This window comes from Terrapene carolina, unplaced genomic scaffold (assembly GCF_002925995.2).
Source record: "Terrapene carolina triunguis isolate 2854851 unplaced genomic scaffold, T_m_triunguis-2.0 Scaffold85, whole genome shotgun sequence".
In the NCBI taxonomy this organism is placed as follows: domain Eukaryota; kingdom Metazoa; phylum Chordata; order Testudines; family Emydidae; genus Terrapene; species Terrapene triunguis.
The window spans coordinates 54,699,297-54,719,593 of NW_020664436.1; the positions used below are offsets into that span (position 1 = coordinate 54,699,297).

Sequence of the window (20,297 nt, forward strand, 5' to 3'; positions counted from 1 at the left end):
CATTAGGATGAGTGATGACTATTCATTGGCGTAACATAACATCCTTGTAGCCACCAAGTTAGAATCCATTGCTTATCACAAATCATATCAAGAGTTTGACCAAGATAGGACCAGAGATGTCTTACTTCAAGAAAGGATCATACTCCTAGAAGATGAGCCACTTGTTTACTACAAAATAGGCTTTCCTTACTAAATATTAAAAAAACCCTTTGGTCTGAACAGTTATAGCTGAGGCTGCAGAGTGTGCCACTCTTGTGGTCTTTGGGGTCTTTTGGAAGGAAGTCCCCTTCTGAAGCTGTGACTAGGTCTTTCACTGGTGGAGCTACTGCTGCTCCAACCGTAGGCTCCCCAATATATTTTTTTTACATATATAAACAAATATCTTAGTTTAACTTTTGGTTTAATCAGGTGTCCTCGTTGGATCTTATGATGCCCTCAAAGGAGGCAACAATGGGAAGATATATTATCATAATGCTTGACAAGAAAGATGCTTCACTAATATTAATAAGTTCCTTGCATGCCAATGACTGACATCCTGTCTTAGAAAAGTTCGATAGGTTTTTTGCATGTGTGCTACTTCATCCCCTGGCTGATTATGGGGGGAGGCAGTACATTGTTGATCCTGATCTGGGAACCACACCAGAGAAGAGAGTTACTGGAACACATCTCAGTTGTGAAAATAGCTTGTCAGCTGTCCCTGGGAGCCTGAAAGGCTGCCTGCTTACTCTGCCAGGTTGGCTAGCACCCAAGTAAGTGCTGTAGGAGCAACCTAGTACCACCTGGAGCTTTACTCAAGAAATCAGGGTAATTCTGAACATGGGAAGGGAATTCTCACTTACCTCTCTGTAATCCCATGAAGGTGCAGCTTTGTGGGGAGTGGAATCCTCACACGCCTCTGGTCTGCTGCAGGCTAGCTGAAGTGCTCCACGCTCTAATATAGAGTCAGTCTGTGGAGCAGGGGAGGGGTAGACAGGCAGACCCTTTCCTGCCTTTCAGAGTCTGAGCTCCCTTCCCTGACAGAGCAAGGGTTTATGGCTCAGGATCAGAAGGCACAATTCCCACTCTGTTGCTGCCTCAAAGCTTAGTCCCTTTCCCTGGTGGAGTGAGGGTTCTTGGGCTGAAAGCCAGACAGGCACAATTTCTCTTAGCTTGCAGCTTGAGGCAGGGTTGCACAGGAGTCTCTGCATGCCCAGACATACTGCAGAGTGGGGGGGCGAGAGAGGATAAGTGTGGTACAGAGCACTGTGAAAGAGACTCTGTGAAGGAGATAAACGCCAGCAATCAGTCCCTGGGGGGGGGGGGGGGAGGCAAAGGAGAAGGGGGTTAACCCCTAATTTTCACCCCACTTGTTTATTAAGATGAATTTAACAACAGTACTCACTGCCTTGTGAAGGACACATTTGCTTTTGCCTTTTTGGGACCCAGAGTCTCTGGGTTTTGCAGGACTTACCTCAGAGTATCATGAAAACCCCCTGATTCATGGTGCAAAGAAGGGGAGCCATGTAGGATCCCTGCTTCTCTCCCCAGGGATGCTAGGACCCACTTTAGGACTTGTGGGGGGACCCATAGCCCAGGAAGGGTCTTAGCTTTGCAATCTCTTGTTACCCCAGGACTTATCCCCTGGCTCTGCTGGATAAAGCCCTCCTACTTCTCAGAGCCTCTCCCTGTTCTGCTCTGTCTCTCCTGGTCAGGTTTTTCTGCAGTGGAGTCGAGGCTACTTGGGGTGACAGCGGCCCCAACATGCCTGTCTGACTCAGAGCTGTAAGCCTTAGGACAGATAGGATTGGCTAGCTGGGTACAGGCTGGGCATGTTTTACCTTCAGCCAGCCTTGAGAAAGCTGGCTCACATGCAGTGCACCTTTTGGAGTTTGCCCAGTGCTTGTACAGCTGCTTTGCCATGCCTGAAAGGGGAGCAGAGGAGCTTGGTGGGGAAGCGGGGTGAGGACAGAAACTGCAACAGAGTCTCCAGGAGCTGTGACCATTGTGCGGCTCAGATCCTGGACCAGGAGGAAGAAAGGAGGAGGAAAGGAGGCTTGAACATAAATAAACACACCTTAACTGCCCCCAAAACACCTACAAATTACAAACAGAAAAAGACAGGAGTGGAGCAAACCACCACTTGACTACTGCCACCAAGGCAGAAGATTTGGTAGGAGGCAGGAAAGAGGAGCGTGTCTACCACAGGCTATGTTGCAGCTTTGCACAGCCTCCAGAAACTGCAGACAGGAGGGAAATAAGTCCATTCTTATCAGAATCGTGGGAGATGCTGGGCTGCAGAATAGATCCTGCTCTGGATATGCTGGATTACAGAAAAGGTGTGGATAGATGGCCAAATGCAAATGATCATCAAAACTGTGATGAGCTGAATGGTTCACTCAGACACATGCTGTGGAATTGCCAGATAGTTCAAAGTGTCTGGCAACAGGTTATTACCCAGTTTAATTTGATTTCCTTGATACAATGAAGAGATAAGGGATTTATCCAATGTAGTCACAACTTCATTAATTCACAAAAAATAACATCCTAGAAAAATGGAAGGCAAAAGAACAAGCCGACTGATCTATCTTGAGAGAGTCTCTGTGTAAAGTCACAGTTTTGTCCCTTTGAAGAAACATGGTCTGCGTTGCTAGAATTATATGATTAAAATCATGTCTGAGAACTATACCTACATATTAGCACAGGTCATTCAGGATTGAACATGGAGCTATTTTCTGTTCTGCCCCTCTTTTTTTTTGTCTTGTTCTTACTACTTAAATTCATTTGCTACGTAAATTCACTTGAGTGTGTTATTTATCTATAGCATGGGAATTATTTTCTCTAAAAATTGCATGATGCCAATAAAATATATATATTTCACTATCACCTTAATAAAAATGCACATGAAAAAACAACTAATTGAAGGATATTGGAGGAATGCATATTGGAGGAATCTGAAAGGTTGTTCCAAGGGTAAAAAGTTGCAGATTTTAAAGGTGCAAATAACTGAATGTTCTAACGAACATTTTAAAAAAAATATATGGATGTCTAGGAGGAAGGGAAAGAGAGAAAGTCTGAAAATTTCTAATGGAAACAGGCTGGAAAAATCTGAGCACTAGGTGATCTTAGGTGCAAGATCTGGAAAGAGGTATGAAAAATCTTACGGGAAGAATTTTGGGAAAAAATAGACTGATCTATGTGAAATAACAGTCAATTTTATTTATTTAAAATAAATTAACTATAAAATAAATGTGTTAAACAATTTATTCATGTTTTCATAGGCTCTGACTGAATTTAATTCTACAAGCTCCAATTTTCTTTTTACAAAGATTCTCCTAAAATGTCCACAGAATCTATGTGGAGAAGGACATTCTACAGACTTTTGGTTAATTTCTGACCATAGTTATATTGGGGGAGGAGAGGGAAGTTTCAATTTTGCCTGAAGCATAAAGTTTAAACTACTATTGAAAGTGGAATATTGAATTAGATGGCCAAATTGGTCTGTTCAAGCATGGCAATTTTTAATATCCCTATCTAGTCATTTAATAATATTGTGTAAATATTCTTTCTTCCTGTGAAAGAAAAATAGGGAGAGATTAAGGAATCCAGCATAACATGGCATTCCTCCCTCCCCATCCTATATTTTAAAAAAATATATGTAGGGCTGTCAAACAATTAAAAAATTAATAACAATCAAGAGATTAAAAAAATAATCACGATTAATCAGCTTTAATCGCATTGTTAAACAATAACAGAATACCATTTAAATATTTTTGGATATTTTCCACATTTTCAAATATATTGATTTCAATTACAACACAGAATACAAAGTGTACAGTGCTCACTTGATAGTATTATTTTTTATTACAAATATTTGCACTGTAAAAAAGATAAAAGAAATAGTATATTTCAATTCACCTCAGACAAGTACTGTAGTGCATCATCTCTTTATTGTGAAAGTGCAATTTACAAATGGAGATTTTTTTTGTTTTTGTTACATAAATGCATTCAAAAACAAAACAATGTAAAACTTCAGAGTCTACAAGTCCACTCAGTCCTACTTCTTGTTCAGCCAATCGCTAAGACAAACAAGTTTGTTTACATTTACGGGAGATAATTCTGCCCGCTTCTTATTTACAATGTCACTTGAAAGTGAGAATGGGCGTTCGCATGGCACTATTGTAACTGGCGTTGCAAGGTATTTACATGCCAGATATGCTCAACATTTGTATGCTCTTTCATGCTTCAACCACCATTCCCGAGAACATGCTTCCATGCTGATGACTGGCTCTGCTTGATAACGATCCAATGCAGTGCAGACTGACGCATGTTCATTTTCATCATTTGAGTCAGATGCCATGATTTTCTTTTTTGGTGGTTCGGGTTCTGTAGTTTCTGAATCACAGTGCTGCTCTTTTAAGACTTCTGACAGCATGTTCCACACCTCATCCCCCTCAGATTTGGGAAGGCACTTCAGATTCTTGAACCTTGGGTTGAGTGCTGTAGCTATCTTTAGAAATATCATCTTGGTACCTTCTTTGCATTTTGTCAAAACTGCAATGAAAGTGTTCTTAAATTGAACATGTGCTGGGTCACCACCCGAGACTGCCATAACATGAAATATATGGCAGAATGGGGTAAAACCACGAAGCAGGAGACCTACAATTCTCCCCAAGGAGTTCAGTCACAAATTTCATTAACGCACTTTTTTTAACAAGCGTCATCAGCATGGAAGCATGTCCTCTGGAATGGTGGCCGAAACATGAAGGGACATAGAAATGTTTAGCATGTCTGGCATGTAAATACCTTGCAAAGCCGGCTACAAAAAAGTGCCATGCGAACACCCGTTCTCACTTTCAGGTGACATTGTAAATAAGAAGCGGGCAGAAGTATCTCCCGTAAATGTAAACAAACTTGTCTGTCTTAACGATTGGCTGAACAAGAAGTAGGACTGTGTGGACTTATAGGCTCTAAAGTTTTACATTGTTTTGAGTGCAGTTACATAACAAAAACAAAAAAATGTCTATTTGTAAGTTGCACTTTCACGATAGAGATTGCACTACAGTACTTGTCTGAGGTGAACTGAAAAATACTGTTTCTTTTATCTTTTTTACAGTGCAAATATTTGTAATAAAAATAATACTATCAAGTGAGCACTGTACACTTTGTATTCTGTGTTGTAACTGAAATCAATATATTTACAAACATAGAAAAACATCCAAAATATTTATAATAAATTTAAATTGGTATTCTATTATTGTTTAACAGTGTGATTAAAACTGCAATTAATCATGATTAATTTTTTTAATCAAGTGAATTTTATTTGAGTTAATTGCTTGAGTTAACTGTGTTTGATAGCCCTAATTATATGTTCCATGAACAGATTCTGTCCAATCAGCTGTAGCTAGATCGTAAACAGTGACTGTTAGTCATCCGACCAAACATGTAAAAGAGAGAATTTGGGTCTAGTATGCTAATTAACGCTTTAAATAAGTAGTTACTAGTGTAATTTTTATACCCTTATCTATTCCTACCAAGAGTTGTGATAACATTTAATAAATAATATAACAACAATAACAATATAATATAATATGTAACAGGATGCCAGAGAGCTTGGAAACCTCCTCAGCTTTGTGCTAAACTATTTTGAGCTTTACACATTCCTTTAACAGGTATCTTGATAAAAATCTATTGTATACTCAGAGTTAGGGCACAATGGCCCCCTTTTCTCTATTAAACTGAAAGATAATCCTGTGGCATTCAGTGGGGACTCAGCACATTTGAAAATCAGGCCACTAACTTAAGAACCTATGTATGAATTGAGAAGACTAAACCTAGACTCCTACTTCTGAAGATCTTGGCCTTGACTATTCTGTTTGAGGCAATTATCTTTTACCCCTGTACATGATTGTATCTTTCTAATAGGTTAAGAGTGAGCTTTTCTTTGTTTGCAATCGATTAGTGTTACTGTATCATGCTCATTAAGGGCATGATCCAACTCCCACTGAACTCAAAGTCTCTCCATTGATTTCTATGAGACTTGCATCAGGCTTATTATAAAATTAAAAAAACACCTTTATGTATTGTCAATATTGTAATTGCTGCCTACATTTTATAAGGAAAATCTTTAATGACCTGGAAGTATAACCAGATATTTAATTTATGTTTTATTATTCTACTAGCTAAAAATAGCTGGGATCAATTTTTTTCTTATCTCAATTTTTGTACTCTGTATGTTTCAAGATGTATGAGTTATGATATATTTTCCACTTATTAAAGAAGAGAATTTGAATGTGCTGTCCATACACACACACACACACATATATTATATTCTATTTTCTGTTGGCATTTACAAAATAAGAGGCCCTATGGTAATTTTTCTTTGCTTTGTCCTGTATTTCACCAACACAATTTCAGTTTAAACAGCAAGTGTTAAAGGTACTCTTTTAGGCAGCAGTGTTTATTGTGAAGAATCATATTTGGGATTATAAAAAAATCTTGACTATTACTGATAAAAGCATCACTTCATTTTTTCTATTACTTTCTATGGAAAATCTACAGTATCTATTTTCAGGAAATGGATTAACTTTCTATTGAGTCCAGTAATCTAAACTTTGCATGGAAGTTTAAAGATTAAATGCCTAGTGCCTGCAATAAAGTTGACAATTTCCATTACAAGTTCATTTCCTTTAAAAATATTCTCCCCATAAAGTAATTTTGTTTTCTGATTTCACAGACTGGAAATGTGTCAGTTTCTTGAACCAACAGAGTTATCTGAGGTACCATAAATATGCAGTCTTGTAGCCGTGTTGGTCCCAGGATATTAGCGAGACAAGGCGGGTGAGGTAATACTTTTATTAGACCAGCATACAAAGACCTCTTCTTCAGGTCTGGGAAACTAAGGCTTTGTCTACACTAGCCCTTTTGTCAGTAAAACTTTTGCCGGTTGGGGTATGAAAAAATACACCCCTGACCGACATAAGTTGCACCAACAAAAGTGCCAGTGTGGACAGCTATGTCCACAGACAGAAATGCTCTCCCACCAACATAGCTACCACTGCTTGTTTGGGGTGGTTTAATTATGCCGGCAGGAAAGTTCTCTCTCGCTGGCATAGAGCGGCTACAAGGGAGACCTTACAGCGGCGCAGCTGCAGCAGTACAGCTAACTCCGTGCCAGTCCAGTTTTCCTGGGGGAGGTGGAAGAGTCACCCCGAGACCTTGAGCGGTCTCGACTGGTCTTATACGACCTTTTCCTCGGCAGTCGACAGGGAACGGCTCCTCTGCTTCTTCAGAGAGGTGCCTGCTCTGGAATGTGAAGTGGAAGCACACTTAGAACCCCATGACAGTCTCCAACCTAACGAGCGCCTCAGTACCGAAGCAGGGGACCACAGTTGGGAATTGCTCCCCCTCATGAAGAACAGTGTTTAAAACCCCATGAGGGCATCACCAAGAAAATCTAAATCATCATAACTAATGCTAATCTAACACTCAGGGTTCTACTAACTATTTACAAGAGAAAACTAAACTAGTTGAGAGGTTGTGAGGTTAAGACCACACAGAACTCTGATTCCAGCCATGGCTGGTGCAAAGGAACTGAGGGAGGTTTGGAGCAGCGCCGCCTCATATAGCCAGAGGAGAGGCTACAGCCACATGGTGCTAGTGCTGCCCCTCTACAAGTACTGGTAGACAAATTTACACTGGGTGCGCATACACCTAAGTGGAATGCATGGCTGTGTCTACTTGAAGTTTTCAATTACTGCTATGTTCTTTTTTTTATTCGTAAACATCTATATCAAAAAGTAGATTTGCAGATATTTTAATTAAGAAAGAAATCACTGAGTAGATCCAAGTTTCAGGGGATTGAATTGCTTCTTAATTAAGCAGTAAGCTTCAATAATCTAAACATTACTTTGAGATATCAACTCTATTTGATTAACATTCCTAGGCAGAGAACTGTATCTCAACTAATTCGCTATTATCACCACTTATAATGTGGGTGTTATGAATGTTTGAGATAACATGAAGATGCATAGAATTAAGCAAGGCTGTCTCATTCTAGTGTAGGATAATAGCCACCAAAATAAGGCTTCAAATTTGCAATGAGTTTAACGTGAGTAGATTGCTTTACTCACATGAAGCTCCACTGAAGTCACTGAAATGTATACATTTTAATTTCACATACATTGACAATAACTTTTCTATAACACTAGTCAAAGTGTCTATTTTTAAAAACTAGCTTTAAATTTGTTTTAAAATTTAGATTGTTTTAAAAACTAGCTTAAACGCACCTTGCTCCTTTCAGCCCAAACAATTAATACAAAACCTCAGTTAGTTAAATAAGCACTTTTCATTTAAAAATGTGATTTATTTTTAAGGAGAACGCAAGGAAGTTCCTTATCTCTACAAAGTCAATAATTTCCCTGTTCAGGAATATATGTATCCCCTCATTTTCCCTACGGTTTGCATTATTCACTGGCTGTATACATTATGACACACTATTATTCTAGTCTTTAATTTAGAGACAACTGCATGGCTTCCTCATGCCTCCCCACGCCTTCCTGGGAATTTCACTAATAAATCATTGTACTGTATTTATGTAACAAGTTGCATTTCACATGTAGTCTCCAAACAATCTGTATTTCAAAGGTAGTTGAAAGACACATACCTAGAGGGTTTCTTGTCTTTGGCATCACATAATAGAAGCTCTTTGCAAGGAGATTTATTTTCTGTATCTTCCTGCTTTGTCGTCTCTGACACAGATTTCCCAGATGATCGATTATGAGCTGAAGATTTTGAGCCAGTGTGACCAGGGCTAGGACATTTTCTGTCACTATTAAAACAAATTGATAAAGTTTTGAAATCTGAGCTGTCAGTTTATTTTCTATGTGGTTGAAGATTCATTGCTGTAATTAAAGAAATACCGATACAGCAAGAAATCATATATTTAAAGAAAAATAAAATGTCCTTCCCTACTACTAACAAAACTTTACAAACTGACAAAACTGGAGCTCCAGCTCCAGCCGCAACTTCAAAGCACTAGGTATACAGCTATTTTTAGAGGACTAGCACCAGCCCTCCTAGCTCAAGTCTGTCGACCTGGGCTTGGAGGCTCACTGCCACTTGCTCCAAAATGCGATGTAAATTTATCCGTATTGTCACAGGTAAAACTCCCACTGACTTCAAGCCTACCAGTATAATATGAATACAAAAGAATTTTAAAATTTCTTTTCATAGTTTTGGCTTTTAAAAAAAAATGTAAGCATTCTTGTGTCGTGGACAATCAAAATAGATTAGGGCCTGATACTATTCCCATTGAAGTGAAGTTACTGTAGGCACCAATGGAACTAGTCAGTTTGTAGTCAATTTCACTTTCTAGTGAAATTACATTAGCACAATCCTACAATTTGGGGATAATTTAACCAGACAGTGAACTTTTAATAGCTGAATACCCTCTTTGTTTTTAACTTAAAGTGGGGCTGCTCCATGAAAACAGCATTTTAAATACTACATATTCAAAATTCAAGGGCATTATAAGTGAAAACGGAGTGAAATTCTGGAGTGTAAAAATGTCACCATTAGCACATTTCACTCAAATATAGCCCTTAGAAATATTGCAAACCCCTCCCCACTCCAGGTGTTTGCAATTGATTTTGGTGTAAAAGCCTGTTGAAAAAACTGTTGAAAATAAACATATAAGGAGCCCCTTGCCACCGCAACCATTTTCTCCCCAGTACTTCTAATAAAAAACAGTTACTAACCTGTCCAAAACTGTTGCTCTTTGAGAGGTCTTGCTCATGTCCATTCCACGTTAGGTGTGCGTGCGCAGTGTGCACCGTCGCCAGAGATTTCTGCCTCAGTGATATCGGTCAGACAAGCTCTAGCGACCTCTGGTGCCCCGCGCTCAAGCGCCGGTATAAGGAGCTGGATGGCTCCACATCCTCTCAGTTCCTTTTTGGTAGCTAACTCTGACAAAGGGGCAGGAGGGTGGATCGTGGAATGGACATGAGCAACACATCTCGAAGAACAGTAGTTATGGAAAGGTTAGTAACTCTCTTCTCTTCTTCGAGTGCTTGGTCATGTCCATTCCACGTTATGTGACTCCCCAGGGGTACCCGAGGAGGTGGGCTCAGAGTTCATGGACACGTGGATTGCAACACTACTCTCCCAAACTTGGCATTATCTCTTGCCTGCTGGGTGATAGTGTACTGGGAGGAGAACGTATTTAACAATGACCAGGTCACTGCTCTGCAGATGTCTTGGATTGGGACCTTGGCCAGAAACGCCGCTAACGAAGCCTAAGCTCTTCTTGAATGAGCATTCAAGATGGCAGGAGGTGGGACGCCTGCCTGCTCATAGCACATACAAATGCAGGAAGTGATCCAGGATGAAATTATCTGGGCTAAAAGCAATAGGCCTTTCATCCTGTCTGCTACTGCCACAAAGAGGAGCATGGATTTATGGAATGGCTTGGTCCTCTTAATGTAGAAGGCCAGGGAGTGTCTAACATCCAGCATTTGGAGACAGTTCCTCTGAATTCTTGTGCGATTTCGGGAAGAAAACAGACCGGAAAATAGTTTGATTATTATGAAACTGCGAGACCATCTTTGGGAGGAATGCTGGGTGGGGGTGCAATTGAACCATGTCCTTATAGAACACTGTATATGCGGGTTCCAATGTAAGGGCCCTGATTTCTGAGACCCTCCTGGCCAAGGTAATTGCTACCAGGAAGGCAACCTTCCAGGAGAGATACGACTGAGGGCACAATGCCAACGGCTCAAAGGGAGGACCCGTGAGTCTTACCAGGACTAGGTTTAGGTCCCATGGTGGGATAGGATTGCAAATTTGAGGGTAAAGTCGCTTAATTCCTTGAGGAAGCAGATGGATATTTTGTGTGAGAAGACAAACCTACCGTCCACTGGAGGGCTGAGATAGCCACCAGATGCACCTTGAGAGATGAAAGGGCTAGGCCCTGTTGTTTCAGATAGAGCAAGTATTCCAGCACGAACTGGAAGGGTGACTGAATTGGTGAGAATCCTCATAGGGAAGACCACACCGAGAAATGCTTCCACTTGGCTAGATAAGTCACTCTAGTAGACAGTTTCCTACTACCTAGCAAGACCTGACGGACTTGTTCTGAAGAGGCCTGCTCCGCCAGGTTCAACTATGGAGCTTCAACGTGGTCAGGTAGAGGATCCTGAGGTTGAAATGGAATAAACGTGTGATCTTGCGAGATCAAGTCCAGGAGGGTTGGGAGTGGCAGCAGGGGTGCTACTGACAGATCCAGCAGCGTGCCAAAGCAGTGTTGTCACGGCCATGCTGGGGCTATAAGGATGACCCTTGCTTTGTCTCGCTGACTTTCAGAAGGACCTTGTGCACCAGAAGAATGCGAGAAAACACACAGAACAGGAGTTCTGTCTGTGCAAGTAGGAAGGCATCTGAGAGAGCCAGGGCTGTGACTGTGCAGTGAGCAAAACTGATGGCATTTCCTGTTCTGTTAGGTTGCGAACAGGTCTACAGGGGAGATCCCCACCTCTGGAAGATGGATCCTGTCTCCTCTGAGTGAAGGGATTACTCATGGTGAGAAGAGAAAAAGACCTGCTGAGGTGATCTGCCAGAGCATTCCAGGCTCCCAGAAGATGGGAAGCTTCGAGGTGGATGGAGTGTTTCATACAGAAGTCCCACAGGTGAATGGCCTCTTGATACAGGGTAGACGAACACACTCTTTCCTGTCTGTTGATGTAAAACATGGCTGCCATGTTGTCCATAAGCACTCATACAACTTAGTCCGTAATCTGGGGTAGGAACACTTGGCAAATTAAGCAGACCGCTCTGAGCTCACTGACGTTTAAGTGCAAGGAGAGCTCTTCCTGGGACCACAGGTCCTGAGGTGCTTGAGGTGAGCCCCCCAACCTAGTTTGGATGCATCTGAAATTAGGGATATGGAAGGTCGGGGGGTAACAAAGTTAACGCCTGCACATACTGAACGGGGATCTCTCTCCACCAGTCGAGAGAGATGAGGACCAAGATGGGGACTGTAAGCACCTATTCCAAGTGGTGATGGTTTGGTGAGTAAACATAAGCTAGCCAAACTTGAAGGGGTCTGAGGTGTAGTCTTGTGTGTGGTATCACGTAAATGCACACAGCCATGTGACCCAAAAGTTTGAGGCAAAAAATGGACTGTCGTGACCAGGTTGGCCTTGACCTTGGATATCAAAGCCGACATTGTTTGGAACCAAGACTCTGGGAGGAAGGCTCTGGGCCAGGTAGAATCGAGCACCATTCCAATAACCTCTATCCGCTGGAGGGAACGAGAGTCAACTTTTGCTCATTTATCAATAGGCCCAGGGCACGGAAGGTGGCTTGGACCAGGCTGATGCTGGCTTTCACTTGAGCCTCGGACCAGCCCTTGATCACCGCCAGTCATCAAGGTAATGATAGACTTGAATGGTGTGCCTTCTGAGGAAGGCTGCCATCACCAGCATGCATTTTTTGAAAACCCGAGGGGCTGCCAACAGGCCAAAGGGCAGGATGGTGAACTGGCAATAAGTTGGTTTACAATAAATCTGAGGAATCTTCTGTGGCCCTGGAAGATGGAGATGTGGAAATAGGCATCTTTCGAGTCGAGGCATACCAGTCTCCTGGAACCAGGGAGGGAATAATGGAGACCAGGGAGACCATGTGGAACCTCAGTTTCCTGAGATAACTGTTGAGGCAACGCATGACTAGGATGGGTCGAAGCCTCCACCCCCCTCCCTTGGCTTTATAATGGCGGGAGTAAATCCCTTTCCCTCTCAAATTCTGAGGCAGTTCCTCCACAGCCTCTACCTGCAGGAATAGGACTAGAACCTCCTAGACTAGAAGTTGTTCATAAGAGGGATGGGGGATGGAAGGGAGGGGTGGAAGAAATCTGAAGGGTGTAACCTTTTTCCACCATACTCAGCACCCAATGGTCCGAGATGATGAGGGACAATGACAGGCTGAAGTGGGAGAGTTGATCTGAAAACAAAAAGGTGGCAAGATCCGGTAAGGGAACTGATACAACACCCTCGGGCGCCCCTTCAAAAGTTGTTTGGGGCCTCCCAGGTATCTGTGAATCTGGTAGTGAGGATGAGGTGGAGGGGGGCAGCTGCCTGTGCTCGTAACCCCTGCTCCGTTTTGAAACGGGTCCTGGCGAGACACCAGAGCCGAGAAGCGGGTTGGCTGTTGAGGTCTGAAATGATTCTTTGAAGGTGCTGGGGAGTAGAGGCCCATGGAGCTGAGGGTAGGCCTGGAATCTTTCCGACCGTGGAGTTTTGAATCTGTCTGCTCAGAGAAGAGGGAAGTTCCCTCAAAGGAAAAATCTTGGATGGACTGCTCAGGTGGAACCCCCAAGACTGGAGCCAGAGCACCTCCTCATGACCTCAGCCGAAGCCATTGTTCTGGCTGCCACATCAGCTGCGGCTAGGGCTGCTTGGAAGGAGGCCCTGGCTATGGTCTTCCATTCCTCCATCACAGCGGAGAACTTTTGCCTGAAGTCCTGTGGCAATGAGTCCTTAAACTTTGCCATCAAGTCCCAAATGTTATAATCATACTTCCCAAGCAAGCCCTGCTGGTTGGAGATGCAAACCTGTAATTCACCCATAGAATAAATCTTTCTACCGAACAGCTTTTTAAAGTCCTTTTGCTTGGGGGTCGTGCCTAGCTGCCCTTGTCTGGCTCTCTCATTGGCCACTGTGACCGCAAGGGACCCGGGAGGAGGGTGAGAATTCAGGTATTCATGTCCCTTGGCAGGAATGTAGTACCTTTTCCCTGCTCTCTTTGAGGTGGGAGGCAGAGAGGATGGGGACTGCCATAGGGACCTGACTGGACCCATAACGATGTCATTGAGGGGTAGGGCCACTTTCGATGGGGCCCTGGCAGCCAAAATGTCAATGAGGCTATGTGAGAACTCTTTAAGAACCTCCACCTCTAGCCCCAGGTTAGAAGCCACAATAGGAGGAAGAGACCTCTATTGGTGGGGGGCCTTCCTCCTCCTCTTCTGCACTGATCACATATGACAGGCCTAAATCCCGAGTGTCGGTACTGAGCTTGGTACCGGAGTCTGGGTGAGGTGCCAGATGGCGTGGGAGTCCTTCTCTTGGACACCACTGAGTATGAACAGCTGGAAGGGAGAAAACCCCACAGATTCCAAAATGGCCATTGGACCTGCCAGGTGCTGCGGGCGGCACCCGTGCTGAGATCCAGTGGGATGTAAGTTAAGTACTAGTGACGGCCCCTTGGTTGTGTGCAGGACTCCACCTCCAAGTCAGAGGATGAGTCATCTTGAGGAGACCATGGGAGGGGGCGGTACCCCTTGCTTCTGCCAGCTGCTGCTGAGGGGCTGAGAAGTCTTTGCCTATGACGGTAGGGCCAGTTTCCCCCAATCAGTACCAGAGGATCCAGTGCTCATTAGGAGCTCTGGGTAACCTGTTCCCTTCTGCTCGATGCTCTCGTCGGCACTGGTCAGCAGAACCTGGAGTGTCATCAGTTCTTGGACACTGCAAAGGCCTCCGAGGTGAATGGCATCACAATCCCGCTGGCGCCACAATATTCCCCCGCTGTCAGTGGACAGTCCTGCACCAGACTCAGTGGCACCTGTGAGCAGGGTTGAGTCAACGGTGTTGCTAGTGGAGCGGGAGTGTCCCGACAGTCCCTGCACAGTCCGCTGCACTCCCCTTGCTTGTCCTTTCTTGGTTCCAGGGAGCGTCCCCTCTCAGACCATGTTTCTTGTGTTTCTTTCTCAGTATCAGAGCGGTTAAGCGGTGCCGAGAAGCGTGTTGCCAGAGGAGCACTTCACACCGAAACCGAGGTGCTCGCTGCCAAGTCCGACTAGCTTGGCTCCAACGCCAGCCTATCAGCTTTTATCAGGCTAGCCCTTAGTCTAGCCTCCCTGTCCTTTTTTGTACAAGGCTGAATTTTTAGCAGGTTTGACAATGCTCTTGTACGTGAGCTTCCCTCAGACACTTCAGACAGCTGGAGTGTAGGTCGCTCACCAGCATGGGCTTGCTGCAGGAGGTGCAGGGTTTGAAGCCTGGAGACCGGGGCATGCCCGGCCCCAGGGGCACAGGATGTTCCTCTAAGCTACAAGAGGGGGGGGTCTAACTGTATTCACTAATACTATATAGACTACTACTAGAAATTAAATCTGAACATAACGAAATCACTGACTGATTGTCTTGCCGAAGCAAGAGAAGTTGTTTCTGCGACTGTCATGAGTAGTAAGAAAGAACTGAGAGGGTGCGGGGTTGGCCGGGTCCCTTATATTGGCGCATGAGCGCGCAGCATCACAGGGCACTAGAGCAAGCGTGACAGATACCACTGAGGGAAAAATCTCCAGCAACGGCGCATGCAGAGCGTGCACACCTAACATGGAACAGACATGAGCAAGCACTCGAAGAAGAATAAATCGCCCCAGGGCCATAACTCCATACCTGTTGCTGCTCTTGCAAAACTCACCCCCAATAATTTGATTCCCCACTTTCCTCCCCAATAAAACCAAATTTATTAGGGCTGAAACAACGAGGAGTCTTGTGGCACCTTAAAGGCTAACAAATGTATTAGAGCATAAGCTTTCGTGGGCTTTCTGAAGAAGTAGGTCATAGCCCACGAAAGCTTATGCTCTAATACATTTGTTAGTCTTTAGGGTGCCACAAGACTCCTCGTTGTTTTTGCTGAAACAGACTAACACGGCTACCCCGCTAAAATTTATTAGGGCTGTTTTTCAAGCATCAACACTCATATATACACACACATTAGTGAAACTGCTCTAGCAAATGTAAAAATAAAATGAAATTTCCACAAGTGAAATAAATCATTAAACAACTGATTTTAAACAATAATTAACATCTTAATGGTCTGTACACTTAGCAGGAGTGAAAATGCACTCTTGCTAAATCATACATAATGAAATCAACATCAATTTTTGTCAGCTTAATCATCTGCAGGCTCAGCTCTGACAGGGCCATTTCTTCTCTGGAAATGGTAATGCAGAGAAAAGCACAGGCCTTTCGAGACAATACAGCCTTCAAGTTCTGTAAATTATGTAATATAGCATTTAAATAAAATGATATTATTGTAAGTTGTTAATACTATTTAGATCTTAATTACTTGATTACAGGAGAGGCTGATCTTTCATTTACTTCTGTCTTTCTGTTCTTGGGGACAGATGGACTGGCTAGCGGCATCTCTCCACTTAAACGATCTGGTAAGATTTGTTCTTTGTTCAAGTTGACGTCAGAATACGGGCAGCTGACACCACCAAAAATTGAAGAGGAGAGGAGAAATACTTCCATTAGCTCAGACACTGAACAAACTTTCCTTAGTTTAAAGTGAACTGACTATAGATTCCAGCCTGAAAAAATGAACAACAAAGATGGAAAGAAATGCCTTGGTGTATTCTCACTTTAAAATATTATCAAATACACTAGATTTTTGACATGCCAACCTGTTTGCATCTATCTTACTCTTTCTTTCTACAGCAATTTACTACCACAGAACCAGTATTATGGCATAAATTCTAGAAACCAACAGAAACCCAAGCACGGATGGATGTTGGTTAAAACACCATCTAAAAGTGAAAACCGGAACTGTGCTACTAACCAAACTCAAGTAGCAAATATTTCCTTTTACTTCACAAAGAAGCAAACGCGCTGTGTTGGAATCAACAGACTCATGCTACCATGGTTATTTGTCCTACAATACACTTTACAGAAAGAGTTACCACTACACTATTCAACTGTGACTGGGAACAGTGATTGGCCCACATTCTAATTGGCTGTTAGCATTTTTAAAATTATGTGACATTAAAAAAATACGTTAAAAGAATGTTATTTATATTACAAAGCCAAGCACTTGAAAGTTAGGAAATGCCAGATTTACAGTTGTTCACAACTTGGCCCATCCTGTGCAGTGAATGAGGCAGGGGTCCTGTGGAAAAAGTAGTGTATGATCATGTAATTAAAGGCATTATCATAATACACACAAGGGGGATGAATTAAGATTGCCTGGGTAACCCTAAAACAGACATTTACTAACTTTAAAGTCCTTGACTTTGCAACCTAAATAGCATAGTTTTCATATTGGGAATTTCCTAGTTTATTTTTAAAATGAGCAATTGTAAAACTCTATTTCATTATGTGCAGCAGTAACAATCTCCCCATCCTCTATCATCAGCAGAACCCTAAAACTTCAGCATCGCCCTACCTGGCAAACTACATTAGATGGCAGCAGGAGAAGGCTGTTATCGCACACAGGAAAATGGGCTGCTGACGCTATGTACCGGGTCCAGAGAATGGTCAAGGAGAGCCCAGTCAAGCTCTCTCTCTCTTTCCCACCCTGGGAGATGAAGGACTCCTGTTCCAAGAGGTGTCCCTAGATGTAAGGGAGCTGAGCCTTGTGTAAGATCTGGAGAACTTACAGAGCTCATCTCTCTCCCCTTCACACTAGAAGTTAGAGCAGTTCGTGCCTATGTGCTGCCCCTGGGAATGGAGGGGATAGGAAACTGGAGCCATATTCTGTGTCTGAGGGGACTATGAGGGCAGCCCAGTTTGGCTCTTTCTTGCCCACTGCCCGGGCTTAAGGAAGTTCCTCCTTGAAATGATGCCCTCAAGGAGGAGGGATGGGATGTGTGCCAGGTCCAAGGAGGAGGAGCTGCTGGGGAAGCCCAGCTTTCTCTTCCACTCTCCTGCTATATCTGCTTTGGCAGCTCCCAGCTGTTCAGTGCAATGTCTGCTGCTACAGCTGCTTTGGCAGGAATGGGAGCTCAGCCTCAGGATGTTCACTGATTTTGGCAGGCTGCACCAATGTTTTCCCGAGGAATTCAAGTTAGAGAAGGAAATGGTGATTTTTAACCTCTTACAACATTATGTCCACAAGGCCATGTGACCCAAGAGCTGAAAGCAAGCACACCCTGTTGTCATTGGGTGGGACCTGAAGCTTTGGGAAAGGAAGGCTATGGACTGACACCTTTTCATTGGGAGGTAAGCTGTGGCAGTCCTGAAGTTGAGGACTGCTCCTATTAAGGTTATGTGCTATACTGATTGTTACTTAGATTTGTCCAAATTCAGTTTCAGGTCCAGACAGGAAATCAGCTTCCTGATGATTAAGATATTGTTTTGGATCTGGTTGCTTGATGCTCCATGAATTAGCTAATCATCAAGGTATGGAACTACTTGAACACCAGAACGATGGACATGGGTTGCTACTACTGCCTTGCACTTGGTGAAGACCCCTGGGGCAGATGACAGTCTGAAGAAAGTATCGCCATGTGGAAGTATGATCTGCAGATCAAGGGCAGGGCAGGGAAGGGATGAAAGAGGCAAGAATGATCATCCTGAACTTGATTTTTTTGATTAAATAATTTGCTTTCTTAAACCTAGAATGGAATGGAGCCTACCAGATTTCTTTGGGACCAGGAAGTACTGGGAATAGAAGCCTTTGCCTCTGTGTTGGTAAGAAACTTCTTCTGTTACTCCCAGTTCTAGAAGAGACTATCGTTCTTGAACTAACACAATCTAGGAGAAGGGTCCCTGAAAAGGAAAGAGGAAGGTGGGTTGGGAAAGGAGAGGGAGGTAAACTAGCTAACGTATCCCTGACTCACTATGCAGAATACCCATTTGCTTGACGTGATGCTTTCCCAAGCACAGTGAAAAAGGGAGAGGCATGATCTGAAGGGAGAAGATATGCTGTCCTTGATTAAGAAGTCAAAATGATTGCTTGGATGCTACAGCTGTTGGGTGAGAAGGGCTTCCTGCTGATGAAGATGGTTGGTGATGTTGAGGAACCCTGGAGCTTCTTTTAGAGACATACTGTGACCTCTGTTCAAAAGAGGGTCAGGAATAAGATGACAGTCTAAATCAGTGGTTTTCAAACATTTTTTCTGGGGACCCAGTTGAAGAAAACTGTTGATGCCCATGTCCCAACGGAGCTAGGGATGAGAGGTCTGGGTTGTGGGAGAGGCTCAGGGCTGGGGCAAAGGATTGGGATGCAGGGGTGAGGGCTGGGGCCAGGAATGAGGGGTTCAGGGTGGGGAGGAGGGTCTGGGCTGGGGCAGAGGGTTGGGTTGCACGAGGGGATCAGGGCTCTGGGCTGGGCGTGCAGCTGGGGATGAGGGGTTTGGGGTGCACGAGGGGGTCAGGATTTGGGGGGGGTCAGGGCTGGGGCAGGAGTTTGGGGTGCAGGAAGAGGGCTCAGGGCTGGGACAGGGGGTTGGGACATGGGCTTACCGGTCAGCGGTGAGCCAGGATGCAGAAGCAGGCTTCCTGCCTGTCCTGGCCCCACGGACCCCGCTGTGCCCTGGAAGCAGCCAGCAGCAGGACCAGCTCCTAGGCGGAAATGCACGCAAGCGGCTCCACGCGGCTCTCGCCTGCAGGCACTGGGCCTCCCCGCCCCAGAGAGTGCAAAACCGGTGCTCGGGGCGGGAGCAGCCCCGTGGACACCGCCTAGAAGCTGGACCTGCTGCTGGCTGCTTCCGGGGTGCAGCGCATTGTTGAAACAGGGAGGCACTAGCCTGCCACAGTTGGGCAGCACCGCTGACAGGACTTTTAATGTCCCGGTCGGCGGCGATGACCAGCGCCGCTAGGGTCCCTGGGTGCTGAGCAAGGTGACCCAGTGCCTTACATGCCTCGACCCAGAAAATTGAAAAACACTGGTCTAAATTGTTTCCTTTTTGTAACCTGAGTGTAAACTCTGAATGAATGATGCACTGCACAAGAGTCCTTTAGTGTATGCATAGTGTCATCTGTTTTGGCAGAAAACAGTTTAGACCGCTCCAAAGGTAAATCTTCTATTGTATTCTGCTGCTCCCTTGGAATGCCAGTTGCCTGAAGTCAGGATGAATGCCGCATGGAGATTGCAGCAGCTACAAAACATGAGGCCATATCAGCAGCGTCTAAGATGTTCCTTGGAAACCAAAGTGAAAAACTGTTCCCCGTATTCTTCTGGCAGCTTTGTCAGCAAAGTTAGAAATTGCACAAAAATTATTAAAATCATATTTTGACAAAATATCCTGATAATTTGCAATGCTCATTTGAAGACTGGCGGTGGAATAAAACTTCCATAGATTCAAGGAATGGAAGGGACCTCGAGATGTCATCGAGTCCAGTCCCCTGCCCTCATGGCAGGACCAAATACTGTCTAGACCAGGGGTCGGCAATGTTCGGCACGCGGCTCGCCAGGGTAAGCACCCTAGCGGGCCGGGCCAGTTTATTTACCTGCTGACGCGGCAGGTTCGGCCGATCGCGGCCCCCACTCGCCACGGTTCACTGTCCCGGGCCAACGGGGGCGGCGGGAAGCGGCGCGGGCCG

General features: G+C 44.3%; 1 protein-coding gene across 4 annotated transcripts in view; it reads right to left on the reverse strand.

Annotated features, from left to right (window-relative positions):
• Positions 1–20,297, reverse strand: part of L3MBTL3 (L3MBTL histone methyl-lysine binding protein 3) — a 177,932-nt gene that overhangs the window by 17,700 nt on the left and 139,935 nt on the right. For all 4 annotated transcript variants that reach the window (XM_026649813.2, XM_026649812.2, XM_026649811.2 and 1 more), the window contains 2 exons: positions 16,102–16,242; positions 8,642–8,806 (listed from right to left, as the gene is read on the reverse strand). In XM_026649813.2, the coding sequence (XP_026505598.1) occupies positions 8,642–8,806; positions 16,102–16,242 (306 nt within the window). The remainder of the gene's footprint in view (positions 1–8,641; positions 8,807–16,101; positions 16,243–20,297) is intronic.